This window comes from Miniopterus natalensis, chromosome 3 (assembly GCF_054644295.1).
Source record: "Miniopterus natalensis isolate mMinNat1 chromosome 3, mMinNat1.hap1, whole genome shotgun sequence".
NCBI classification, from domain to species: Eukaryota; Metazoa; Chordata; class Mammalia; order Chiroptera; family Miniopteridae; genus Miniopterus; species Miniopterus natalensis.
In genome coordinates, this window is record NC_142083.1 from 73818290 (window position 1) to 73844776 (window position 26487).

The 26487-nt window shown below is 53.1% G+C and overlaps 3 protein-coding genes and 1 pseudogene across 3 annotated transcripts; 2 read left to right on the forward strand and 2 right to left on the reverse strand.

Moving 5' to 3' along the window:
* Positions 1-75: 75 nt before the first annotated feature.
* LOC148093520 (uncharacterized) lies at positions 76-2107 on the forward strand (annotated as a pseudogene).
* Positions 2108-2469: 362 nt separating this feature from the next.
* Positions 2470-4238, reverse strand: SAP25 (Sin3A associated protein 25). The gene is given in 6 exon segments (XM_016217853.2): positions 2470-2920; positions 2922-3082; positions 3206-3359; positions 3452-3558; positions 3642-3742; positions 3978-4238. Coding segments are annotated over 6 exon segments (1038 nt in total). The 5' UTR covers positions 4172-4238; the 3' UTR covers positions 2470-2599.
* Positions 4239-5303: 1065 nt separating this feature from the next.
* LRCH4 (leucine rich repeats and calponin homology domain containing 4) lies at positions 5304-15468 on the reverse strand. The gene is made up of 18 exons (XM_016217850.2): positions 15234-15468; positions 11472-11616; positions 11189-11315; positions 10892-10997; positions 9029-9165; positions 8771-8886; positions 8527-8626; positions 8194-8281; positions 8027-8103; positions 7848-7909; positions 7612-7749; positions 7405-7473; positions 7203-7312; positions 7012-7095; positions 6708-6793; positions 6384-6521; positions 6207-6284; positions 5304-5924 (listed from the first exon to the last, which is right to left on the reverse strand). Exons 1-18 carry the CDS (start codon positions 15451-15453, stop codon positions 5727-5729), a joined length of 2079 nt encoding a protein of 692 aa, XP_016073336.2. The 5' UTR covers positions 15454-15468; the 3' UTR covers positions 5304-5726.
* A 1372-nt stretch (positions 15469-16840) lies between these two features.
* On the forward strand, positions 16841-25608 carry FBXO24 (F-box protein 24). Its single transcript, XM_087815196.1, is given in 11 exon segments — positions 16841-16863; positions 17702-17843; positions 18101-18199; positions 18300-18483; positions 19670-19908; positions 20132-20366; positions 21219-21377; positions 21637-21758; positions 22016-22147; positions 24688-24858; positions 25177-25608. Coding segments are annotated over 11 exon segments (1869 nt in total). The 3' UTR covers positions 25540-25608.
* The last annotated feature ends 879 nt before the right edge of the window (positions 25609-26487 follow it).

Here is a 26487-nt window from a genome sequence, read left to right on the forward strand (position 1 = left end):
GTCATCCAGCAGCCACTGGGGCACATACTGCATGCAGCGAGGGGACACTGCAGACCCCCTGCCCTAAACTTCAAGATGGGAGTAGGAGAAAGACACTGGGCATCAAGACAGGTAGTAGCCACCTCTATCCCACTTCTAATGGCCTTCCCCCAGCCATCTCAGCCCCTCCTCCTCTGGCCACTTTATTGCCTGTGGCCAGAATGAATCTCAGAGGTGGTGACCCCGTGGCAACACCCCAACACCAGAGTCAAAGTTGGTCAACATGCACCTGGGTCCACCACGGCTCCGCAGCAACTTGCGGAAGCATAAGCCCCAGTGCCACCTCTCTGTGCTCCGTGTAGACCTGCCAAGCCTCAAGTGTTACCAGAACGAGAAAGTTTCGCACTGGTGGAATACCACCCAAGCTCAGCGTGAGCCTGGCAGTGCACCATCAGCAAGCACACTGACTCCCACCAGGGCCACTTGATTACCTCTACACGCGTGACCGCAGCCTGGGTGTGTTGGTGACCAGTGAGGTAGAGCTGCAAGGTGGTACAGCGCCCTCCTGGAGGGCGGCAGCCCCTGAGGCCCAAGTTACGGGTGGGCAGAGAGGGTATGGGGGCCAGGGATTCATGGCCATGGATTTGGTATATCCATAGCCTCTTCCTCCCCTAGGTCAACAAAATCAAGTTCAAACATTAAGCATTTACGCTTTATCAGTTCTCGGGGCACACTGACTCCAACCTCCCCACCCAGGTGCCTCCTGTGACCATACAATTGTCCTTCCAGGTCAAAGTTCCCATAAGGACCCCGGGACCTGGATCCTCACTCTATTTCAGGATGTCTGGCCTATGCCACTGTGGCCCAAGGGGCTGGGGCAGACCTGACCCTGGGCATCTGCGGCTACCGCCTGTGCCTGGGTACTGAGCCTGCTTTGGAAGCCCAGGGGCAGAGATTCTGGGGAAACCTTGGCATCGCCACCTTGGGCCCTGCTCCTGTCCCTGCTCAGTATGTACCACTGCAGCCACGCAGACTCCTGCTCTCTAGAACTCAGTGGCTCAGGTGCCCACCTGTCCCTGGGATCTGTGGCTACAAGTGCTAGGTGCCATGGTGGCCCAAAGCATTCACGAGACTCTCCTGGCCTCCATGAAGTGACTTAGGGATGGTGGTGCCTATGGCAGGGCTAAGCCACTGCCAAGGGATCCCCTCCCCCCTCGCCTTCTTGCTGCTGCCAATGCTGCACCCTGGTAGTCACTGTAGTATTGGGAGAACACTAAGTGCCCATGAGCTATTTTCCACCAGGGTCCTCTTCCTCAAGCTCCCTAACCCGTTCCTACAAGCCAGGGGCCAGGAAGCCAGGACACGGGCTCTAAGGCCCCCATCCAGCATTGGGGAGAGCTGGAGAGCAGCAGGGGATCAGCTCTGCTTACAGCCGCTGTCCAAGCTGGCTGGGGACTAAGTGTGCAATGAGTACATTGCCCCGGACAACTTAGCAATGGACACTGCCATACTGGACCCCCCAGCCAGCCACCTCAACTAGTTGACCTGGACCTGGTCCCTCCTCTGGAAACACAAGGCAACATCCCCAAGGCCAGCACACACTACCCCTACAGTTACCCCAATCGAGTTCCAGAGCCAATTCTGGAGGCAAGGGTGAGAGCCCACCATGTCTAGCTGACAGATGGACCATAAGGTGGGGGAGAGAAAATAGCAACGTCAGGAATGCATTTCCACCTGTTCCCACAACTGAGGTGTTCTAAGGCCCAGACACCCCCAAGGATGGGTGACCTACAGAGGTGTTGAACTGCCCTTTAGGGCCTGCTGCCCATTCTGCCCCTTCCAGCTGTGGGAAATCTTCAGGAGGAGGTTTCCCCAAGAAGTTGGAATCTTTTAAGAGAGAAAATTCTAGAACAACCCACCTCCAAAAAAATCCTACAAACTTCTGAGCATTCTCAGCCAAAGCACTGATATCTGTTCCCCTGCAAAGTTATACAGTATCAGTCCAGAGTCTCAGTTCAACCTTTGCTGCTACCCTGCCTCTGATGAGGACTCCCACGAAGACCTGTCCCCATCCCCAACACACACACCTGCAGTGCCTGCCTCTGTCTCCAACAAGCCAAAGAACTAACCCCCAGCTTCAAGGCTGAACTTCTGGGACCTCAGCACAAAAAGGATGAAAACACCAGGTATCTTACCTTTACTGTCCCCAAAAGTGATGTGCCACCCCCTTACTCCCTAGTTTACCTCTCCCAATGTCAGCCACATGCTTACACAATCCTCCCTTTCCCAGGCCTGGCAGAGCTGATGGAATCTTTGCTTCTTATATACTCAGTCTAGGGAACTGTACTGTGGGCTGGCTCCCTTATTAAAGGTGACTTTCTTGGTCAGCCTGAAAAGGTATTAGACCCATGTATTCCCCTACCCTCTGTAGGAGGTGGCCAATGAGTAAAAAGAACTTGAGGGGAGGGCAGCCAAAGCTGTCATGGAGGAAGAGACCTCCATCCCTGCCTGGATGCCCCATTCTGCTACTCACCACAAGGAGCCTGTTTGCAAACCAACACTGTTTTATTGTCAATTTAACCACCTGAAAGAGTAGGGAGCCCATGATGCCCCAGAGGTGCTAAGGACAACTGGTGTCTGGGGTCCATGGGAAAGATGGGTCAGTGCAGTGAGAACAGCTCGGGTCACCACTGGGGCCTGGGTGACCAGAGACAGGGTCTGGGGGACCAGAAGGGGGCATGGAAGCTGCCAAGGAACCCGTGGAGCTAGGTCTTGGCTCCCCCTGGCTCATCTGTAGGAGGCCAGTGAGGGCGATCAGCTCAGGCCCACTGAGCCAGGCGGTGCAGCAGCCAGGGGATCGTGTGGGGCTGACCTGGTGGGACATGATAGGGGGCGGGAGCAGCAGCTTCAGAGATCCCATCACCTGAGGAGAGAGGAGGGGGAAGTGTCTCCTCCCAAGCCCTGCATGAAGGCTGAGATGAGGCCAGGACAGAAAAAGTGCTCACCTGCTGAGGGGCCTCAGACAGATAGAGGGGAACACGCTGCCCAGGTGGCAGCAGAGGGTCTGAAAGAAAGACATCTTCATAGCACATCACCGGGAACCCTGGGGAGAAAAAGCTGTTAGGATGATAGGCTGCGCTTCCCATCCCATGGAGCTCTGCACTGGTTCCCTGAGGAGCTCATGAAGCATTAGTCCTGAGAGCCTGAGGGGACCAAGAGAAGTTACCTGCATCCCTGGGCGCCTGCTCACCATTCTCATGTACTGTTGCAGAAGTAAGTGGTCTGCAGTCCCTGCCTGAGGCTGCCTCATACAGCGGCCAGAAGGAAGGATGACACAAAGTGCGGCCTGAGAAGGAGGCACCGGAAGCACAGCTGGGCCGCTGTGCAGGGACAGGAAAGATCACTGGAGTTTCAGCCTCCTCCCAGAGCATCCTTGTCCCATCCCGAGACCATAGCCATAGGTGCCTCTTACCCATGCCAGCTGAGGTCCTGCTGTAGCCTCGTAGTTGGGGTCCCATGGTTCCAGCAGGGTCATCCTTGAAGAGGCCACCTCCCAGGCCATCTGGGGAGAAAGGGGAACTGGGGGGGGGGGGGCTTGAGGAGATTAAAACAGGCTCAGGAATCAGTCAAAGGGTATTGAGAAGGCAAGGCCCAGTACTTACCTGGGGTTCCTGGGGACTGCTGGGCCACCAGGCCTGTGGGGGGCAGGGCCAGCAGCTGTTCTCTCTGGGTCCAGGAGGGCCTGGGGGACCGGGACTGAGGGCTGCGGGGGGCAGGGGGGGTGTACTGAAATGCCCCAGTCATAGCTTCCCCACCTTTCCCGTCCAAGTCTGAATACTTTGATGTCAAGGCCAAAGGTGCCTGGTGCAGGGAGACTGAACATAACCATTGTTCGGTATGGCCCACTGAGTTTCCGCACACTGTGGGACACCCCCTCCCCCCATACACACACACACACTCGTTGGATTTCGCGCAAGTACCTTCAGCGTGCCCCTCACCTGTCCTGTGGGGGTGTACCTGGCTCTCCCAGGGCTTCACCTCCAGAGTTCCAAGCCTTGCCAGGGTCACCGAATGGTGAGGGGCCCTGTTCCTCAGGCGCCTGCTCCTCGCCCCCGTCCCATCGCCACAAGGGCCAGGGCAACATGCCGCGTCTGGGGGGAGGGAAGCGCAGGGCCACACTTATGTGCCCCATGCTAACGAGGCCTCCCACCCCTGGCCTGCACTCAGTATCAGCCTCCCTCAGCGTTTGGCACTACCCTGCTGGTCTGGGTGAGCCCAGGATGCCCGCCCACCTCACCCACCTCGCAGGGCCTCGCAGCAATGCCGGCGCTCAGTGCGTTTCCAGCGCGTTTCCGGGCCACGTGGCATGCGCTCCCGCTGGGGTACCGCGGGCGACCCCTGTCGGCAGGGTCAGCCCAGCCTGGCCTGCCTTCAGCACCATGTGAAAGGGTGGCGCTGAGCAAAGGTCACTTTAGAACCCAGCTGTGGACGTGGAGGCGACCCCTTTCCCACAATGCATTGGTTTCACCACTTTCGTTAGCAGACACAGACAAACGAGTGGCAACTTAGAGACCATCTGGCTTCTTTATTGCACTTGACACAACATCTGGTGACCCATCTTCCATTCCAGACCCTCAGCCACACCCAGAGAAATCCAGGCGCCTTGCTGGGCAGGCCTGCTTCCAACCCCTTGAACAAGAGGTGCATGAGAAACAGGGCTAGGCCTGAGGCTGCCCTCACCAGCCCACCCTCACCAGTCCTCGCTAGAGAGCAGAGCCCAGGCGTGGCTGTCTTCTTTTCCTGGATCCTAGGCAGGTCGTGGCCCTGCGCCCCTACCTCAACCCCTAAGACTGCTCCAGCAATGCTTGGACGACAGCAGCGATGTAGGGGAGGCCCCTTCCCGGGGCCCCCTCCTCTTCCAGGATGTGGTGGGGCTGGCACAGGGACTCCTGGTGGGGAGGGGCCCAGATTAAGTACCCCTTTATATCTTCTTCTCTGGGCTTCCCAGCCCTTGGCAGAGGGCAGGGTGAGAGACACCCTAAAGGAGACTGGTCAAAGAGAGCTGACAGGATGGTCCTTAAAAATGTAGGAGGTGAAGGTCAGGGGCACCCTGGACATGGCTTGGGGACAAATGAGATGCAAGGAAGCTGCCAGCAGATAACATAAGGGAGATGACACAGGGACCAAGGCGTAGGGGGGAGGAAAGACCTGTCATTTCCAGAGGGAAATGCTGGAGTAGGCAGGCTGGCACATAGAGCCCAATGGGCACTGCCAGGACTGGGCCTGGCCACAGTAGGAGCAGACACAAACACACACACAGGCAGTCACAGTCTGTACAATTTATACAAGAGATAGGGACCCAGCCTGGGCCCTGCATCTCCTACAAATATAGAGTTCTCTCTACAAAATATAATTTAGCCCCCTATATAGGGGGTAGGGAGTAGGGGGTGAAGATAGAGTGAAAATAGGAAAGTTAAGATCCATCCCCTCTGGGGGAGCAGAGGACAGGGCTGGGTGGGAGAGAGCATGAAGGCACCATCAGTGCTGAGATGGGAGGGGCCAGAGGCTGGGGGCCCAGGGTCCGGGGGCACCAGAGTGGGGCCTCTGAGGTCAGTGTTTGTGAAGGCAGGGGGGTTCACTAGTGTCTTTGGTAGGGGCTGAAGGCACCACTGGTGGGCATGGGGGTTACACATGAGTCTTATAAATAGAAATAGGGCAAGGTGGTGGGGGAGAGGTGACTTCAGGTCCTAGGAACCAAGGAGCCGAGTGTAGACGACATAGAGCAGCAGCATGAGGACCACGTAGAAGAGGATGAAGCCGCCCAGACCAGAAGGGGGCCAGAGGGGTGGGGGGGCCCTGCCCCCCACCCGCTTCACGGCCTCCAGGGTGGTCCACAGCCCCTGGGCGGTGCCCTGGAGGAGATCCGAGGGCGAGCACAGGTCAGCCTGGGAAGGGAGAGTAGGACAGATGGACAAGGACAAAGGGCAGACATCAGCAGCAGCAGGACAATTCTTTCCACCCCCTGCCCTCACATGCCAAGGCCAGAGCCACGCCAACATGCAGAGTGCAGGGAAGGGAGACATGCAGGATAGGGGCTTCCTTCTGGGGAGCAGATAACCACTATGAATGGAACCCTGCCACCCATGCAAAGGGCTCAACTAAGCCCAAAATGCCACCACTCTTATGGTAGAAACCAGCCCCAGGCTCCTGAGATCACCACCCCATACCTCAGGCACACCCATTTTTCGACAGGCTTCTAAGAAACTCTCCACATTCTTCCGAGACTTGAGGGTACTGAGTTTTGGCTGGGGATGTGTAAGAAAGGAAGAAGAGAAGAGAGTAAGGGAGAGGCCATAGAAGTCCCCTGTTCCATCCCCTACTTCCCACCCTGGGCCCCAACTAACCACAGCAGGTGAGGGCACATGAATGAAGGGCACAGAGCGGGGCCTCAGCTGGTTGGCCAGCTGACAGAGAATGACGCCATTGGCCAGAGCCTCTGCCAAGTCCTCAGGCAGGGGCCGCTGTAGCCGTGACTCAAGGATCTGAAAGGGAGGGAAATGGGGGTGGAGGGATGAGAACATCAGAGTCAGCAGGGAACTCCAGCCTGCGTCTCCTGTCCTCAGCCAAAGCACCAGGGTGGACAAAGAGGATATTGAGGAAGGCCAAGAAGCTCCAGGAGGTGCCATGCTGAGCCCAGGTCCCACTCGTGCAGATCCCACCTCTCTTACCTGGCGCAATTGAGCCATTAGCTCCTTCTCATCCAGAAGCTGGGGGGGTCTCCGAGGTCTCAAGACAGAGTCTGGTGAGGAAGGACCTGGAGAAAAGGAGGGTGTGTGGGCTGTCTCCACTACCACTGTTGACTTTGTAGCTGGGTTGCAATGTCTGGGACCCACATCTCCTGTCTCTGTGCTTATGGGATTTTCAACAAAAAGAGACAATTGACCAAAAAACTCCCAGGCCAAAAAGGGTGATTGCAGCCTGGGGATTAGTGCCGGGTTAACACTGGGTTAGTATTGGGGAGGGGTGACCCACCTGAGCCACTCTGAGAGGAAGAACGGAAGAGGAAGCTGTTTGGTCTCTGAATGGAGCCAAGTGGCCGGTGAGCAGGCGTTGTCACTGGGGATGGGCAGGTGAGAGAGACATTCCTTCAGTGTCTCACTCTTCCCTCAGACCACCCCTCACCTACACAAGCCCCCATCCTCTTCCCAAAGCCCCTGTCATACCCGGTCCAGCTATAGGAAGGGACTCCTGAGAGGTGGGGGCTGAGGCAGAGGCAGGAGCTCCCTGTCCCCCTGAAGCTCCCAGTGGGCTGGCACTGGACTTGGGCATGCCACTGAGGAGACAGAACAGGTATCAGAGGGAATTGTCAGGGGGAAGGTGTGCAGGGAGAGGACTCAGGGAGGTGCAGTCTGGGAGGACACATACTTGTAAGTGGCCTGAGTGGATGAGGCAGCAGCACCTCCACCAGCAGCCCTGACCCCCAGCTTCAGAAAACTAGAAAGTGAAGGAAGAGATGTGGGATCAACAGTGTTAGGCAGGGGGCTGCCAACCCTGAGGGGCAGAGTAGCTCAGGAGGGCTCTTTTCCACTCATTTCCAGGGCCCCCATCCAGAAGTAACCCCTGTGCCCACACCTGTCCTTCTTGGGGGCCCCCCACACTCCACTCTGTTGCTGTTGCTGTTGCTGTTGCTGCTGTTGCCGCCGCTCACGCTCCTGCCACAACTGCAAGGTGTCAGGGCGCCGACGCTCCTCTCCAGACAGCTCCTCCCGCCTAAGGGGCAAGGGCAGGATGAGAGGTAAAGCAGGTCAGGAAAGAGGAGGGAGGGTGCAGGGAGATGGAGTAAAAAGAGGAGGTGCTGGCTCTGGTACCTGCTGCTTGGTGCCTTCTCCCTGTCCCCTGCTGCAAGGCTTAATTCTGGTGGCTGCTGCTCCTGAAAAAGAACAGCAGAGGGGCTGAGGGAATACCTGATGGAGAAGCCTGCACTGGTCCCTCCCTCCAGCTTTCCTCTCACAGCAGATAGACATTTGGACAAGGGCTGACCTCTCACCTTGGCAGCACCTCGCTCTTCATCCTCCCCAGGCATGTGGCTGTCAATGAAGTCAATCTGCTCACTGTCTCCATCAGCTGGAGAGGCAGAACACATCAGCAAGCAGATGGGGGCCTTTAGGCTTGTCCATTCCCCTCAACCCCAGGGCCCCTGACACCACCACTCACCACAGCCATCCTTCCGCTCCCTGGGCCCCCGAGGCTCCCGAGCCAGCTCTGAGATCCTGAATGACAACTCCGAAAAGTCATCCGTTGACTGTAAATGCAGAAATGCAGAGATGGAAGACAGCCTCTGTAGTACTGGGGGCTCATGGGTTCAGGGCCTTGGGGTCTGCTGCTAAGCCAGCCCTTCCCCAGGATACTTGGGCAAGGGAAGGAAGAAGACAGCTCCAGCTGCCATTTGCTACTCTGAGATTTAGAGGTAAAAGGCAAAGGGTCCTGACTTAGAGCTTCTCCCTCAGGGCTGAGATTGCCAATGTCCCTTGGAAAGGAGGCACTTACCTCATTTCCAGACCACCTCTTGCTGCCACTGTCAACACTGTGGAAGCCTGAATCCAGCCCGCCATCATACCGACGTCCCGGAAATAAGTCCTCAGCTGGGCTAGGGCCAGCCAAGGAGAGCTGGTCAGTCCTATACTAGGCAGCAACCCCCCCCCATCCTCCCTCTGGAAACCATGGGGACCCTGGTGCCAGGAAGGGGCATTAGGGATCTAGGAGCTTCCTTCCTTCCCACATCCTTATTTACCAGGGACTAAAACTCGGGGGGCGGGAAGGGGCCAGGTCACCCAGTGCAGCGCTCCCGCGCCGCCCAGCCTCTGTTGATAAGTACTTGAAGATGTGAAGTTTCCCCTTCAGGCAGATCTAAGTGTGAAGAGGAGCATGGAAGGAGTTAGGGAGAAGCGAGGGGGCACCCCAGATCCTGCTTGGCTACCAAAGGGACCCACCCCTACTCCTGTCCAACCTCAACCATGCCTCCAACATCCACTCCAGGCCCGCCTCTTACCTGGGCAGGGGGGCTTTGCAGGGGATTGCTATCCAGCAGAATGACCTGCAGGTGCCTGAGGCGGCAGAAGGAAACTGGGATGCGGGAGATGCGGTTACAGGAGAAATCCAGGCGGACAAGAGGAAGGTCTCCCAACTCTGGGGGTGGGTGAGGAAAGAGTCAGGAGTATGCCCAAGGGGGGACCTTGTGCTCACTTCCTTTACCCTCTGCTCTGGCCAGCTAGTCATCCCTGGCTGGCTGAGGGCACTACCCAAGAATAGCCTCCCTGTTCCTCTTCCCATGCAGATATGACCCACCTTCATGCCTCCCCTCCCTCATGAGATCTATCAACTTCACCTCCTATGCATCCCAGGTACTGCCTCCATTTCTCCTCCCTGTGCACTCCCCACTCCAACCACTCCTTCTTTCTCAAGTGATCATCACAAGCCTCAAACCAAACTAATACTACGTTGCTCAAAAACTTTCCATGACTAGCAAGCAGCTGAGGCTGCTGAGGATAGGTGAGCTGTGCCCCACACAAAGACATCCAGGCAGGAGGGACTACAATCCCACTCGCAATTCACTAGCCAAGCTCTGTCCCCTGGATGAGACTGTGCTTGCTCACAGGTAGGGGGTATATTTGTCTGATCTGGCTCAGCCCATGTTTCCCACCTCACTGCCTATCCTCATACCACATCAGAAAACCCTCCAGCCCCTTGGCTTCTGGGTCTTTCCACATGCTGTTTGCTCAACTAGGAGAATGCCATTGTTCTGTCCACACATCTTTCAAGGTTCAGTTCATCACCTTCTCCATACAATCTTTCCAGACACTACATTGGAATTCATTGCTCCCTCCTCTGTGTCCCCAGGACATTTTGCTGGGGTCTTTTTTATGGCCCAGATAGAACTTATTTGTACCCCAACTGACTTAGAAGAGAGCCAGCATAGGAGTAAGGGGGAGTCCAGAGAAAACAGATGACCACCTGACTCCTTTCCCTTGTTCTTCAAAACCAAGGTTAGCATGGCACAGATCCTTTCTGCCTAACCCTGGCTTGCCTTTCTAACTGCATCCATGCTGGACCAGGTTCGCTCCCACCCACATGCTTTGTACATGGGGTTTCCTCTGCCTGGGATGCAGAGGGTAGATAACTCTCCTTTAAGGGTCAGCTCCTGCTGCACCTCTAAAGTGAAACCTTCCTCAAGTTCCCCAACAGAGCTGGTGCCTCCCTGTGTAGGTCCTGTAGCTCTCAAAGTATCCTGTTGTAGAACTTCCCTCTGCTTGTTTCTCCCATTAAATTAAGATTTAATTAAGCCATTAAAATTTAAGAGATGGCCCCAGATCTCAATGACATCACTCACATTTACCTGGTCCCCACCTAAAGCACAGGGAACACATACACAAAACAATGAGGGCTGAATAAAAAAAAAAGTATGACTGCTTTGGAGCAGAGGCTATCAAATGCTGGGGTGCATCACAATTAACTTGTTAAAATGGGGCTGCTTCGGATCCAACATGAAGCCCCAGATTCAGGCTCTCTGGGGAGGAGATGCAGAGCATCATCTGACTCAGGCGTTTGAGAGCTCCTGGGGTGAGTGATGACACTGGGTAACCTTAAAAGCCCCTGTGACCTTGAGATTCTACAGGGTCCCCTTTCTGTATCTTTTTCCACATTTGTAAAATATAGCTAATAACCCATGCCTTGCCAGCCTCAGAGGGTTGCTGGTCAAGAACAAATAAAGTAATTTAGTTTGTTTTATACAATGCAAAACCCTGGTCAACTAAGCATTATTTTTCTGGGGAAGATTCCTTTTTTTCTGACTTCTCCAAAGTAGTCTGTCTGTCTCTTTCTCCACCCCCTACCTCCAATTCTTCATTTTCCTCACCATCAGGCAGGGTGCTGAGCTGGTTCCTCCGAACATTGAGATCCCGCAGGGAAGGGAGGCTGCACAGCTCTGTGGGGAGGGACTGCAACTCATTGCTGCTCACATCCTGGAATGAGGAAAAAAGTAGAAAGGGGCCACAAGACCAGGGGCATCAGAAACTGTCTCCCATCTCTGGCTACCTCCTTTAGTCTTGGCCTTGCCCCTAGGACACATCCTGCCTTTCCTCAACTTCTCCCCCAAAAAGGTCCCTGGAGCCTGGCTCTACAGTCCCTCTTCTCGCCCAGCTCCCATTCTCACAAGCTGCCGCAGGCTTCCCAAGGTGCTGATATCGGAAGGCAGGGCTCCCAGTTTGTTGTTGCTGACAATGAGTACCCGCAGGGGCAGCTGGCAGATATAGGGTGGCAGCGATGACAGCTGGTTTCGGCTGTGGAAGGAAGAAAGGCAGTGGGCTCACTCCCCAGGCAGAGCATCCCAAGTGTGCCCCTCCTCTAAAGGTCACCAGGAGGGTCTCCCAGGGTATTGTGCACTGGTGCTTGGGGCTAAGGATAAGCTGCACCCTCCCCTGGCCCTGTCTCCTTACCTGAGGTTGAGGTAGGTGAGAGCTGTGAGATTCCCCAAAGCTGGGTTCAGGCATCTCAGGCAATTGTGGTAGAGGCTCAGGCCCTCCAGGGACACCAGCTGGCACGCTGCCTCTGGCACCTCGGGGAACCGGTTCCGGGACAGGTCTAGGGGAAACAAGTGTGAGGGGAGAGCTGTGGAGAGGCCCAGCCTGGACAGGAGGACCTTGAACTTCTCCAGAGCCATATGCCCAGCCCTCTACCTTCTCAGCAGACCTGAAGAATCAGGCCTATAAACCTGGGCTACCTGGAGAGAGAACAAAGCCTTCGGCAAACTGGAGCACATTCCAAGAATGACCAGAATAACAAGGGAAGGCAAAGGCCTTAGGGTCACTGGGCTGGAGAAGCCCAGACTAGGGGGGGTGGGGACAAGCCATGAATGCTGTCTTCAAACAAACAAATGAAGGGCTATCCTGGAATGGAAGGGTGGCTGGATTCTATAACTCTTGTAGTTTCCTGTTGCTCAGTGATGCCAGAAGAGGTGGAAGGCAAAGGTCATAGGAAAGTGCTAGTGTTCCGAAGAAAACAGCAAGATGATGAACTGGGAGGCTCAAGGTAAGAATATGGACAATCTCTGCGGAGACCAATGAGAAAGCCTATCCTTCCTCAGGGGTCCTGTCTCCCAACCTCAACCTGTATTCAACCCAGGGGGGAAAAAACAAAGATCATTGAGCCTGGCTCTGGAGTTAAGGTTCCCAACACTTGACTGGTTTTTCACCAGCTCCTGTGAAAACAGCCAGCCAGGTCCAAGGATCTATTAAGTAATAGACTCCTGAGGACTAGGAAGGAAAGGCAAGTCAACCAAGCTGGAGGTGAGAGCTAGAGTCCTCTGATCCCTCCCATCCAAGCACACCTTCTTCAGGGCTCTCTCATTCCCACCCTCTTATAGCCCTACCAACCCTCCTCTACTTCCTCTCTTACTGCCCCCAGACTTCAAGCAATCACGTCCTTTGCCTGTGCTTTGAACACAGTGACTAAAGGAGAGGGTAGAGTCTATTACTGTCCCCTTAACTCAAGTAGTGGCCTGCCAGTACAATGCAAGGACTCAGGCATTTGGGTTCCCACCAGTCTGGAGGCACTCACTGCTTAGACCTCTATGCCTGGGTTTATGTTTCTTCTGCTTGGCCTGTATCAAGAAGGGCCTACAGCCTGCTGGGGGAAGTTCTGGGCAGTAGTACTTGGGTGAGCTTCTTAGATAGTCCTCTCCAGGGAGGAGTGAGCAAAAGCAGAGGGGAGGAGAAGCTGGGGTATAGCCCCCAAGGAAATGAGTCTTGTGACAGGAAATGAAGTAAAAACAATCTGTCAGGTTCTGTCTCTGGTGGGCCTTGTGTTTGCCAGAGCAGATGACAGCCTGATGCCCCAGAAATCATTCTCTCTCCCTCTCTGCTCCCAAACCTGGTACACACAGACCTGTCACAAGAGAAGACAGTTCCAGAGAGGGCAGAAGGACCAAATGCAGTCCTCCTACTCTCACCGTCTGCCTGCCTGCTTTCTCTGTATCCACCAAATGTGTGTGCAGATACAGGTATGGATGAAGGGGGAGGAAAACAATTTATGATAGAGTAAGTGGTTGGCTGGGGCAAAGAGTAGGAGCGGAAGGGAGCCCAGGCAAGAGGAGGCAGGGCACAGGATGTGGTCTGTGAGAGAATGAGCTGCACTTCTCCTTTGTGAGAGTGGCCCCTCCTCCCACCTCAGGAGTCATCCTACTATCAGGCATCAGGAATAGAGTCCAAGGGATATCAGGGACCTATACCATAGGTAACACACATGGGAAACACTGATTCAGAAAGAGCTGGGAAAGCAGGAGGAGGAGTTTGAAAATGACTCTGACAGCAGAGTAATGAAGTTTTTAGTCTGGGTTGGAGCGTAAGAGGTATGGAGGGCAGGGTATGGGCAACACTGTGTTTTTGTCACTTCCCCTTTCCACCCCAAGCTATAAGCACCCTGCTTGAGGAGAGGAAACAGAGAGTTCTGGACAACATAGACCCCACCTGGCCTAGAACCTGGGCCCTGAAAGTTCTGAGAATTCCCGCATGGAGAGCGGGGCAGAGAGGTGTTCTCAGAAAGCTGGGATTTTCCCGCTTCACCACACAAGTTCACTCACAGGAGAACTGGCTGCACCCTGAGCGGGAATGCTGGGGGAGGAGAGTGGGAGGGAGGGAGAGCTGGGAGGATCGGGGAGTTCTTGGTAGTTTTCCCCAGGAGTCCACTCACAGAGACAGAGCCCTAAGGAAGTAAAGAATAACATTTGGTCTTTGTCAAAAAACAAGCAAGGGGGAGGGGAAAGAGAACAGACATCGAGTGTTGCACAGCTGCTGAGGTCAATCTGGAGCTTGGAGGTTAGGCGCTGAGGGAGACATAGAGGATGGCTCTTGGGGCTCACTCATTCCCTGAACTCACTCACTGTATAATGGGTAAGTCAGTTTACCCAGCAACCCAAGAAAAATGGAAAGGTTTAAACTGGTCCTCCCCAGGACAGTGGGGAAAGAGAGTCGGTCTGTGCCCACTTGAGTGTTTGCAGGTTAGTAGGCACCTGCTGGGGAGAAATGCAGTCCCAGGGCAGTGTCAACAGGGCACTCTCATCCAGCCCCAAGTCCCACCCTGGGCTAGGCTGGGGTGAGGCTTCGGGAATGCAGTCCTCCTCCCTTCTTCCAGCCCCTCCACACACACACACACACACACACACACACACACACACACACACACACACACACCACACACACACACACACAGACACACACACACACACACACACACACACACACACAGCTGCCAGCCCAAGATCATAGGTTGTCTCCAGAGCAGCTGAGGCCTGACTCACCTGTCACAGTAGAGTCCCCCAAACCCCACCATCAACAGACACCAGGGTGGAGGAAGCATGATTAGAGGGATCCTTTGAGTGGGGAGTGGAAGGATAGTCAGACAGTCTCTAGGTTTCCAGCACTCCGAGCCAGGAGATAAGATTTCCTTCCTTTTAGCAATTGCCTCAAGTCTCTTCCCACGGGGAAAGCAGAAACAGAAATGGGAATTCTAGGGTCCCTATGAGGTCACAGGCTCCATAGTGACCTCACACACGCAGAAAGGAGGAGGAGTCTCAGATAAGGGGGTCAGGAATAATAGGTGGAAGAGTTGGGGAGCAGAGGGGAGGTGGAAGATATGCTTCTTTCCCATAGGCTGGCTGGCCGAAGAGTGTAGGGGCCAGCGACCTTAGGGGGCGGGACTGCTAGCAAAGTAAGCAGAAACATCAGGTTGTTAGGGACAAATCCATGGGGAGGAGGTCCTAAATCTGCTGGGATCTCGGTGGAATGGGGAAAGAGCTGCAGATGAAGTGGAGGAAGAGAAAGGAGTCATTAGAGGGGTTCATGGGGGCTCCTTTATGGAACGATCAGAACTGAGGTTGAAGAAACCATGCAAATAAGCAGACCAGGTAAGGGGCGGGACCATTCTACAGAGGCGCCAATATGCAAATAAAGAGAACCGGAGGGCGGGGGGGAGGCTCACAACATTAGGCTAGGAACGCTGGGCTTTCGGAGCAAACCAGAAACACTTTCAACTTCCAGTAGTTCTTAAGGTGGGGAGGGGGTGATAGCAGGCTTATGCAAATCAGCAGGATCGAGAACGCCGACAGGTGGAGTGCGAGACTCCCCAGCCCCAAGAGAAGCAAGCGCAGGGGCGGGGTTATGCAAACAAGGGTCCCGGCTGGGCTCAAGGGCCGGTGCACTCACCAGCCTGGGTGATGTCTGACAGGTCGTAGCTGCGGGCCGCGCCCCGAGGGAAGTGCTTCAAGCGCCGGTTAGACAGGTTCAGGGTCCCGGTAGCCACGGCCTCCTCGAGGGCTCGCTCTGCACTGCGGCTCCCAGGCAGACCCGGAGACCCTGGAACCGAGGTCGTGGCCGCCGCCTCCTCACCCCCGGCGGCGAGTGAGGCCGCCACTGCCGCCGCCATCCGCTCCCGGCGGCTACCGCAGCCTGACTGATGGGACCGGCCGTCCCTTCCCCCCCTTCTCTCCTTGGAGCCGCCGTAGTTACTTCAAGGGGGAGGAAGTGGGACCAGAGATTCGGTGGACCAATCGCGGTCCCTAGACATATCGTAAGTGGCTAATCACAACCCGCCCGGGGGGTGGAGACTCCAGCACTGGGGAGAGGCGAAAGAAGGGAGGAGGAATAGAATGGAACTCTCGTCAACGGCTGACGCTTCAGCCTGACTCGCCCTGTGGAGCCGCATCCAATCACACTGCTTAGGGCTGGAGATGGAGCCAATAAGGTTTAACCAGGAGGCGGGGACGCCGGCGCTCATCTAAAAGTGATAGGGGCCGAGAGACAGCAAGCCGCAGTCCTCTTCTAATGAAGACCAATCGCAAGCCACATACAGGCGAGTGACTGTCAAGAAGGCCAATTAGATTCTCTGGAGGGAACCTGGTTCGACCTCTTCTCTGAGGGACGGCTCTACCTACCAATAGCATGGGCGAAAAGGCGGTCCCTTCGCTAAGGAGGCGGGTGAGCTAGAAATTTAGAACTGAGGTAAAAAATGTGAGCGCTGCGCAGGGGCTGAGCTAGGAGCATTTCATAGGCAAAAGTAGTGTGTGCGAGCTGTATGTGTTAAAGAGCGAGCCAGCTTTGAGGGCGTGAGGTAGACTGGGGAGAAGCGACGCCGAGACTAGTGCGCAGACGGTTGTTGCGGCCGGAACGACTGTGAAGGCCATTCTGGCTGCGGAGGCTGAGGCCCTGCGACAGTGTATGTGGAACTTCGGCGGGCGGCTTCCCGGAGCCTGGAGATCTCCTGAAGGGAGCGTTCCGGGAGCCCAGGAAAGCCTAGAGAGCTACCGCCCGCCTGCCAGCCCAGCCAGAGGAGCGCGCCGGGGCAGGAATTGTGATGACAAGACTGGGGTTTTAGGCTAGAAGGGACCGTCTCTCATCTAGAAGTCCACCATTTTACAAATGTGGAAATTGAGGTGGAGGGAAGTGGATGAGTTGGCAGGAGCAAACAGCAAGGTGCTGACAGCTTGCACTGGAGCCCAGGCTTCCCACTGCCTCAGCTTTTACCGTGGGCTTTTTCTGTTCTCACCCTCTGCCGCCTGGAGTGAAGTAGAGTAAATAAAAGGGACCCAGAAATGAGAGGAAGCTGACTGCTTTTTCTGTCCGCTGAGAGATCTAACATCCTTTTTAGATGCCTTGGGGACCCAAATAGTCCACCTTAGTATGTTAATAGTTGCCTAACCACTCAAATCACATCTCGGACGTTGACATTCCTAAAGATTTATTGAATTATTAAAATTTCATCTTAGGTAGCCCAAACCAGCTGTTTACTAGTCACCGTAAGGAAGTTTGATTAAATGGATGACAGGCTGTTCGCCCAGTAAACCAAGTAATAGTGAGCAGCTCAGGGCTGGCTGACCAGACTGGATTCCTTTGTGCCCCTGGAAGAGCCAGCTACTACTTGGATTTATTGGTGCAGATCTGCCCCTACCTGGACAGACACAACCCCAACTCCTGTTTCTCATAAATATCACTCCCCCACTCCAAGACTCTGGGAGATATCCTAAGCTTTCAGAGTAAATCTAACCTTTTCTTCCACCATTATAGGTTGCCCTTCACACATGCAGTGATGTTACTGACCCAGGAAAGCAGTCTGCTTTTTGATGTGTATTTTTCATGAGACACTAAAGAAGCTGTGCTGAATTGCTCCAACTTTCATCTGGTGCATGCTTTTGTGAGATAGATGGTCGTTAGCAGGGTCACCTTCCCCCTCACCTGTCAAGCTGAGTTTATACCTTTTTTTTTTTTTTGGAGTTTATACTCTTGAGCTACAAATGCCCAGGAGGCTGTGGCTTGCTGAGATATGAAAAATTCACCAGTGTTTTTCTACAGGAGTTAGTGCTAAAAGGGCCTCAAGTGGAAAAAACCTCCTACTACTCCCTGAAAGTAAAGGCCTCATCTACCAGGAGTTCACACTGTATTTCTCCTGTAAAATGCATATCCCATGAGCCATTGGGTGGCTAGAGCTGAGCTAGAACCAAGGAGCTAAGACAGAAAATCCCCACCAAGATTGGGGAAAAGAGGTCACAGTGGTTAGGCAGTGAGGTCACAGAGAGGTTTGTCTGCCCCAGACTCCATGGGGGAGGGGCCTAGGAGGCAGAGGGGCCCCAGAGGTCCCCCAAGCCCAGGCAGGGGACATGGTGTGGGAAAGGCTGCAGGGATGGGGCCCAAGATGGGTGCCAAGGGGCCCAGAGACATGAAGACAGGAGCAGGGAGTGGGCAGTGAAGATGGTGAGGAGAAGCCAGAGACAGAAGCTGCAAAAACTCACTGGGCTGTGAGGATGGGAGGAGGGGCTTGTGGTGTGGGTGAGTCAAAAGAAGGGGAAGAAGAGGGCAGCAAGAGATCTAGGGAGCGGTTCTTGGAGAAGTTGGACCAAGGAACAGGGCAGACAGGGAGTAGTAAGCCATGGACCTAGAAAGATGAGAGGGATTGACAGCACAGAGCTGGAAGATAGAGCTGCCCCCAATATAGTAGTTAATGAAACACAGGCTGAGAGAAGGAAGAAAAAGAGGCATGATCCTCATTGAACCCTGTGCTCCCCTTTCTTCTTGGGTAGGTAAAGAGGAGCTGCCCTTCATGTGGCCCAGAGCCTGGGGGTGAAGAGAAGAAGGGAAGAGGGAACCCTATATCTGTTCAGTTGTTCCCCCCAGAGCTGGTGAGTCCTTGGGGAGGGGCAGGTATTAAGAATAAAGGACTGGGGGCCAGACTACTGAGGGGCCCCCAGTGACCTCCACTTTCTCCTTCCTGCCCCCCAGGTGGAACATATCATCTCATTTCTCCCAGTCAAAGATGTAGTTGCCCTAGGCCAGACCTGCCACTACTTCCACGAAGTGTGCGATGCTGAGGGAGTGTGGAGACGCATCTGTCGCAAGCTCAGTCCTCGCCTACGAGAGCAGGGTTCTGGGGTCCGGCCCTGGAAGAGAGCTGCCATTCTTAACTGTATACCTTCCCCAGAACCTCTACTTCTCTTTGCCTCTGAACCTACCTTATCTGGGATCCCTCATGCTCCATAAAGTTCTCTGATGACCTCAGCATTCCCAGCCAACCTTCCAGGGCCCCTTTCTCTGAAGGAAACTTGTTAGATTCAAACATGCCATTGAATACTTCAAGTCTCTAGAGCCACCTTCTGATAGATGTCCCACCCAGAGCCCCCATTACTAGCATGTCTGCCATGTCTCCTTCCATATTCAAACTCTCTTCCAGATCTTACCCTAGAGACATCTTCCACTCCCCAAACCTCAAGTTTCCCCTCTTATAAACCAGGGTTTCTCAATCTTGTCACTACTGAGGTTTTTGACCAAATAATACTTTTTTAAAAAATATGTTTTTGATTTTTGATAGAGAAGGGAAGGGAGAGGAAGAGAAACATCGATGGGCTCCTTCCTGCACATCCCCACTGTGTGGGGATGGGCACAGCCTGAACATGTGCCCTGACCGGGAATCAAACCATGAACTTTTGGTGCATGGGTTGACACCCAGCCAACTGATCCACACTGGTCAGGGCCCAAATAATTCTTTGAAGTGGGGGACTGTCCTGTGCATTAAAGAATGTTTAGCTGTATCCCTGGGCTCTACCCACTAGATGCCAGTACCACCTCCCTCAGTTGTGACAACCAATGTCTCCTGAGGGATAAATTCTCCCTCAAATTGAGAAACATGCTCTAAACCCCCTCCCTTCCCAGGGAGCCCCTATCCCCTTCATCTTACATAGTAGAGGTTAAGGGAGATCTGGATAGCAGATACAGAGCTAGGGGTGAGGGAGGGTTACTGGTCTTTCTGAGTCAATCTTTTTTACTCTTTCTTTTCCCCTCCTCTGCTTCTTTTCTATGTATCTATTACATTTCCCTTGATGTCTCTGATGGAAGTTTGGACTAAAGAAGTGCTCATTAGAAACATGTTTATGGCCCTGGGCTGAGGTGGGCCAGAAAACTAACACTCAGACTTTGGGTATAATTAAGGATATCCTCTAAGCTCTCCATATATCCTTTGGAAAGGGTCTATTTCCCAGTCCTGGGGTTAGAGAAGAGCTAAATAGCAGGGTATCTGAGAAACCTTGTTCACCCAAGCTCTGATTCCCTTGTGTCATCCCAACCCCTTGAACCTTCCATATTCTTCCCTTCTTCAGACACGAAAGGCCTGTATTTCCAGGCATTTGGGGGCCGCCGCCGCTGTCTTAGCAAGAGTGTAGCCCCTCTGCTAGCCCATGGCTACCGCCGCTTCTTGCCCACCAAGGACCATATCTTCATTCTTGACTATGCGGGGACCCTCTTCTTCCTCAAAAATGCCCTGGTCTCCTCCACCCTTGGCCAAATCCAGTGGAAGCGAGCCTGCCGCTATGTTGTATTGTGTCGAGGAGCCAAAGATGTGAGTAGCAGAACTCTGGCAGCTAAGAACTCTGGCAGCTAAGAACATGGGGACCCAGGGCCCACACTAGTCTTGTGTTCTACTCAGGACAGCTGCCTTCCCATACCAGGAACTGGAAAACAAGTCCCCATTTCCCAGCTCCGTACCCAAGTATCTCATCTCCCACTGCAGCCTCATCCTACTGCAAGCCCTAGATCCCAGACACCTTTGTCTTTTCCTACAGTTTGCCTCAGACCCAAGATGTGACACAGTTTACCGTAAATACCTCTATGTATTGGCCACTCGGGAGCAGCTGGAAGTGGTAGGCACAACTGGTAGCCGGGCCTGCGACTGTGTCGAGGTCTATCTGCAGTCCAGTGGGCAGCGGGTCTTCAAAATGACCTTCCACCACTCCATGAGCTTCAAACAAATTGTGCTGGTTGGTCAGGAGACTCAGCGGGCTCTACTGCTCCTCACAGGTTTGGCTTCAAGCAGTGGTTTACAAATTGTTTTCTGAAGATTCTTCAAGACCTGCTGCAGGGGATGGGGAGGGAGGCCTCTGACAGGGTTCTGCATGCCATCTCAAACCAAATAGCTCTGCTTTTATCTGTCTCCTACTATAAGATTCTGCATATTTCATATGCACAAAGGTCCCTGCTTTAAATTCTAATCTCCCCACCCGGCTGGGCATGGCTCAGCAGTTGAGCATCAGCCTAGGATCCAGGAGATCATGGTTTGATTCCTGGTCAGGGCCCGTGCCCAGGTTGCAGGCTTGAGTCCCAGTCGGGGGCATGCAGGAGGCAGCTGATCAATGACTCATCATTGATGTTTCTATCTCTCTCTCTCCCTCTCCTTTCCTTTCTCTGAAATCAATAAAGATATATTTTTAAATAAATAAAAATAAATTCTAACCTCCCCAACTTCCATGCCAGACACTTCACTTTATACCCCAAATTGCCCCCCTACTTTCTCAATGTTTCCTATACTTGACCACGCTCCCAAGCCTGAGACGTTCTGGACGTCTTAATGCTATGCAAGGCCCTGAATCCCCAGACATCATTCCCAACATTCAGACTGGATTCTGCTAAATCTACTAGGTTTTCTCTCCATCTCTCACACCGAAGAGGACTTCCCTGGTTTATTTTTGGTGGTAAGGGAATCTGGGAAATTTGAGGCCACTCTTTCCTTATTTCATCTCTACCCTTTTTCTTCCAACCCCACTCTAGGGTGGTAATGTTTCATCCTGTATGGCTTAGGGTGTCTGTTGGGAAGTTAATGTGGATATTGGAGGGTCCCTTCCCCCATATAATTGTCTGCCCCCCAATCTCCAGAGGAAGGAAAGATCTACTCTTTGGTAGTGAATGAAACCCAGCTGGACCAACCACGCTCCTACACAGTTCAGCTGGCCCTGAGGAAGGTGTCCCGTTGCCTGCCTCACCTGCGTGTGGCCTGCATGGCTTCCAACCAGAGCAGTACTCTATACATTACGGGTAAGAACCACCTCCCTTTTTTTCCAGACCCCAGCCTTGGACAGATCTTCCAGATACCCCCAATTCTTATTCCAGCTCTATGGTGGACCCCTAGGGCATCCTAGAAAGATGTTGTTGTTTAGATTCCCAGACATCATAGCTGGTGCATTGCTAGTGGGTGTGAGACTCCCCGGATCTCGTAGTTTTCATCCCAGGTGGGGCCTTATCCCTAGGAAATGGGTGCCCAAAGCTGCTGAGCTGAGGGCACCCGACCCCTCAGATGAGGGGGGAGTGTATTTTGAGGTGCATACCCCAGGGGTGTATCGTGATCTCTTTGGGACCCTTCAAGCCTTTGACCCCCTGGACCAGCAGATGCCACTTGCTCTCTCTCTGCCTGCCAAGGTAGGATCCTAGAGGGATGGGGCAGATCATAGCAGGCAGGGCTTTAGGGGTTGAAAGCTTCCGAAGGTCTAAAATATAAGCAGGAATCAAATGATTGATCAGAGAAGGACAGGGGACTGAAAGAGAGGGGTGGCATAGAGAGCAAGGCCAAAAGAAATCAGCCAGGGATAGCAGATTAGTGGTTGGGAGGTTTTGGAGTTCAGAATTCTTCTGGAGGGAACTGAATGCCCACCTCCCCTTTCTGTCTTACTCGCTAGATACTATTCTGTGCTCTTGGCTACAATCACCTTGGCTTGGTAGATGAATTTGGCAGAATCTTTATGCAAGGAAATAACAGATATGGGCAGCTGGGAACAGGGGACAAAATGGACCGAGGGGAACCCACACAGGTGAGACTGTTCCCCAGCATTTCTCACCCTGACCCCCTTCCTCCAACTCCCTGATCCCTGGAGCTCTCCACTTCTCTAATTTCCATAGAATCCACTTTCTACTCCCTAGGAAGTTAAGCCAACCAGTATGTAACGGCCATCATATTTTGCGTGTCTTATCCAGGATTGATACTATGAAGTTTGTACTGTGCAGTGCATGCTGTAAGTGTAATAGGAATTTAGTGAAGCAGGGGAGACCTGGGTGAGATGTAGTAACTAGAAAAGGTGAGATGTGAGCAGGGCCTAGTGGGTTAGAAAGGATTCAGGTGGGGATAGAGAAACATATCTGCGTAACTGGGATGAGGACAAAGTTTACACATGACGGACAGTGAAAAGGCTGGCCTGATTAAAGGGGAGAGAGTATTTTGTAAATAGGTACATATGAGGTGGTATAGGTGGGTGTGAGATAAGGGAAAGAGTCATTTTGGGTTCTGGAGCAGGAGAAGGCAACCCACATGGGTGATTGAGAACAGATCATCTGGCTAGCGTGTATAGGAGGCTGCGAGTGAGAAGCTCACTAGGAGGCTGTTGAGTGACAATAGCACTTGAGACAAGGGCCTGTGGCTGGTACAGTGGCAGCAAGAATAGAAAGGAATGGATACATGAGATGTTTTAAAAGAAAATGAACAAGCCCTAGCTGGTTTGGCTCAGTGGTTATAGCTTTGGCCCACGGACTGAAGGGTCCCAGATTTGATTCCAACCAAGGGCACATACCTCAGTTGCAGGCTTAATCCCCAGCCCAGGTCTGGGTATGTGCATGTCTCTCTCTCTCTTTCCCTCTCTCTCCTTTCCACTCTCTTTGAAAAGCAATGGAAAAAACATCCTCAGGTGAGGATTAAAAAAAATAAAAAATAAATGAAGAGGCCCTGGAAAACTGATTAGTTATGAGTAGTGGGGTGTAGGACAATGGTGGCTCTGGCAAGTAGTTCCCTTGAAGAAAAATGGTATCAGCAACAAACATGTAAGTTGGAAGGGGATGCTGCTTTGAGTAAAGAACATGAATTTGGACTTTTTTGCAGTGAGAGTAGGACAGTAAAGTGGAAATGATTCACTGTTAATTTGGCTCCAAGTTGGAAAAAGTTGAAATGACAAAAGGAGAGAGAGGAGCAAACCTGGGTGGGAGCCTCTATTATAGGCAGAGGGAATAAAAAAGTCACTGACACAGGAGGCATGCCCTGTCCCAGAAGCACAGGAAGTTTCAAACAGGAGGAAGTGATTCATGGTGACGGTGATAATGTAGGAATATACTTTACTGACATGGAAAGATGAAATGGTCTACATAGTATGATCCCACTTTTGCTTAAAAAGACAACTTACGTGTACAGTTGACCTTTGAACAACACTGGGGTTAGAGACACCAACCCACCATGCATTAAAAAATCTTCATGTAACTTAAGTTGGCCCTCCACATATTTGGATTCCCAACCACAATTGAAAATACAGTAGACCCTCAAACAACACAGGTTTGACCTCACAGGTCCACTTATATAGACTTTTAAAATCCACATGTAAGTGGACCTGTGTTTTAAATCTGAGTATAAGTGGACCTGTGCAGGTCAAACCTGTATTGTTCAAGGGTCAACTGTATACATTTGTATAGGCAACAATGAAGAAGGATATCCAGCAAGAGGTTAATAGTGAGTGGTGGGATTTCCTGTGATTTTTAAATTAATTTTTGCTTGCCAATATCTTATAATGTTCCTATACTAACCATAAACTGCTTGTCTATGTCTTCAAAATAAAAGAGCTAACATTGTCAGGAGAAAACATGCAGGAGAGGCCCTGGGATTTGGCAGCTGGTAGGTCAAGTGCATTTGGAGAACATGTCAGTAGCATAGTAGGGAGAAAAGCCAGATCACAAAAAGGTTCAGGAAAGACTGGCTGTGGTGAGAACAAGAATGTGGTCAACCTCAGTGTGGTCATGTAACCAGTTCTTCTGCCTAAAAAACAGAGGTAGGAGGCTGCAGGAATCAGGAAGAAATGTTTTTCAAAATAGGGTGGCTATTTGGAAAGATAATATGAAAAACTGAAAATACTAGAGAGGGAAGATAGGACTACCTTCTTGTGGGGGCTAACCTGGATTGCAAAGGAGAGATTGGGTCTTTAAGTCTTGGGAAGAGGGAGGATATTCTTCACCCTGAGTCTGGAAAGCTGGATGAGAGGCTGGACTGGCTGAGGCCTCTGGTATCAGAATGAGAGAATAAACAGCAGGCCCTGGCTTCAGGCAAATAACCTATTTCCTGGGAAGCAAAGATGAGAAACCAACAGAAGTGCTAGATCTCGTGTAGTCAGACTGGGGTTGCAGGAAAACCAAGTAGGGAAAGACTGCTGCTGGTCTTCATCCAGCAGGGCAGACCTCCTGAGGAAGGTGGGCTGGGTCCCATTTCTTTCCTCTCCTAGTTTCCCTAGATTCTGCCCTCAGCCTTCCTGTCAACCTTCCCTGACCTGGGCCCCCAGTCCCTTGGTGTCCCCCCTTAGGGACCCTGGCCCTGTATCCTCAGGTGTATTATCTACAACACCCCATTGCCCTGTGGTGTGGCCTCAACCACTCCCTGGTGCTGAGCCAGGGCTTGGACTTCAGCAAGGAGCTGCTGGGCTGTGGCTGTGGGGCTGGAGGTCGCCTCCCCGGCTGGCCTAAGGGGAGCGCCTCCTTCGTCAAACTCCATGTCAAGGTCAGAGCACAGTCAGGCTAATGGGCAACCAGGGAGGGCAGGTAGCCCACAGGATTGTAGCTGGGGCTCCTTCAGGGACCCAGGGGCCCTATTTCCCCAGTACCACCCACCTCCCTTTTCTGCCATGCACCATGGCTCCTGGCTCTGTCCCTTAGCAGATTCTGCTGGCCCTCTCTGACCTCACACAACCTTGGGGCTCAGTCAGCCAGCTCACTTGCTGGCTCAGGGCTGGTCTGAAGGGAAGGAACACAACAGCTGGGACTTTGTGGGAACCCTCAGTAAAGGCTCCACTCAGCCATGCCCCTTCTTTCCTCCAAGGTCCCTTTATGTGCCTGCTCCCTCTGCTCTACCAGAGAGTGTCTCTACATGCTGTCCAGCTATGACATTGAGCAGCATCCTGCCTACCGAGACCTACCAGCCAGCAAGGTGGTGGGGACCCCTGAACCCAACCCAGGGTCCGGAGTACTCCAGGACCCTGGGGGGACAGCTTGGGCCTGTAAGGAGTACCTCAGCCAGATCTACAGTTGCCCCACGTTGCAGGACCGCATGGAAAAGATGAAGGAGATCGTGGGCTGGATGCCCTTGCTGGCTGCACAGAAGGATTTCTTTTGGGAGGCTCTGGACATGCTACAGAAGGCTGCTGGAGGGGTTGGCCAAGGCCCCCCAACCTCTGAGAGCTGACCCTCCCCCAGTCTCACCCCTGGAGGGAGAGTCTGGCTCTGGTCCAAAAGCTAAGGAGAAATGAAGTGGTAGTAATGAACACTGTGCATGGGAAGGGGGACACAGTGGGGTGGGGACTGCTAGATATGCCAGGGTGGGGAGGGAACTGTTTTGTAAAATGTTCAGGGGCTGCCCAGGAGGGGCCTCCAACCTTACTATCATGGACAAGAGATTTGATGGACAAATAGAATAAAAGGCTGAAGTGAGGCCCAGTTTGGAACCCTGAAGCCTGAGAGGACAATGGGGCAAGGGATGGGGGACCCAATGCTTAGTTCAGTGGGTGAGGGAGGGCAGGAACATGGACTGGGGCAGGCAGAGCAGAAGCTGCTCAAGTTTTCAGGCCCCACAGAGCTGACAGCACCGGAATCCTTCAGCTTGTTTTCCCCTTCCACTCCCAGGACCTGATCCTGTCTTCTTGACTGGAAATCCTAGCCCCACCTTCTGAAACAACTCAGTCAACATATGCTACTTGGTCCCCCCACTTAGATCCTCTTATTCCCATCCTGAGGAAGCCACTTCTGACTTCAAACAGTTTGCTATCCATTTTCCTTCATCCCTGTGAAGTCAACCTCCCTCCTGTCTGCCTTCTATTTGCCTTCCCAGTCTGGTCACACGTCCTTTTCCCCTACTTTCTACTCCATGCTCTTCTTCCTCCAGAAGGGAAGCACTCCCTTTATCCACATGCCATGCTTCCCTGCCCCACTTCTGTACCTCCAGATAATTTGGGAGAAAATGGGTGAGCAGAATTCTTTTCTCTTTATCCTTGGGGATAAAGAGAAGATAGTGGAAATATGAAGTGGAAAATAAGTTGGAGCAGATAGTGGTCAGGAAGGGGGGGGGTGAGTGCTTAAAGGTTGGGATTCCAGGAAAGGACTTCCTCTGGGTGCTAAGGAAGCGGCAGTGGAGAGG

Excerpts from the sequence above, each read along its gene's own strand:
- LRCH4 (XM_016217850.2), bottom strand. The coding sequence starts at position 15,453 with ATGGCGGCGGCAGTGGCGGCCTCACTCGCCGCCGGGGGTGAGGAGGCG. Across the intron at positions 11,316-11,471 it reads CTCACCTACCTCAACCTCAG|CCGAAACCAGCTGTCATCGC; the intron begins GTAAGGAGACAG and ends TTCCTTCCACAG. Across the intron at positions 7,910-8,026 it reads AAGAGCGAGGTGCTGCCAAG|GAGCAGCAGCCACCAGAATT; the intron begins GTGAGAGGTCAG and ends GTTCTTTTTCAG.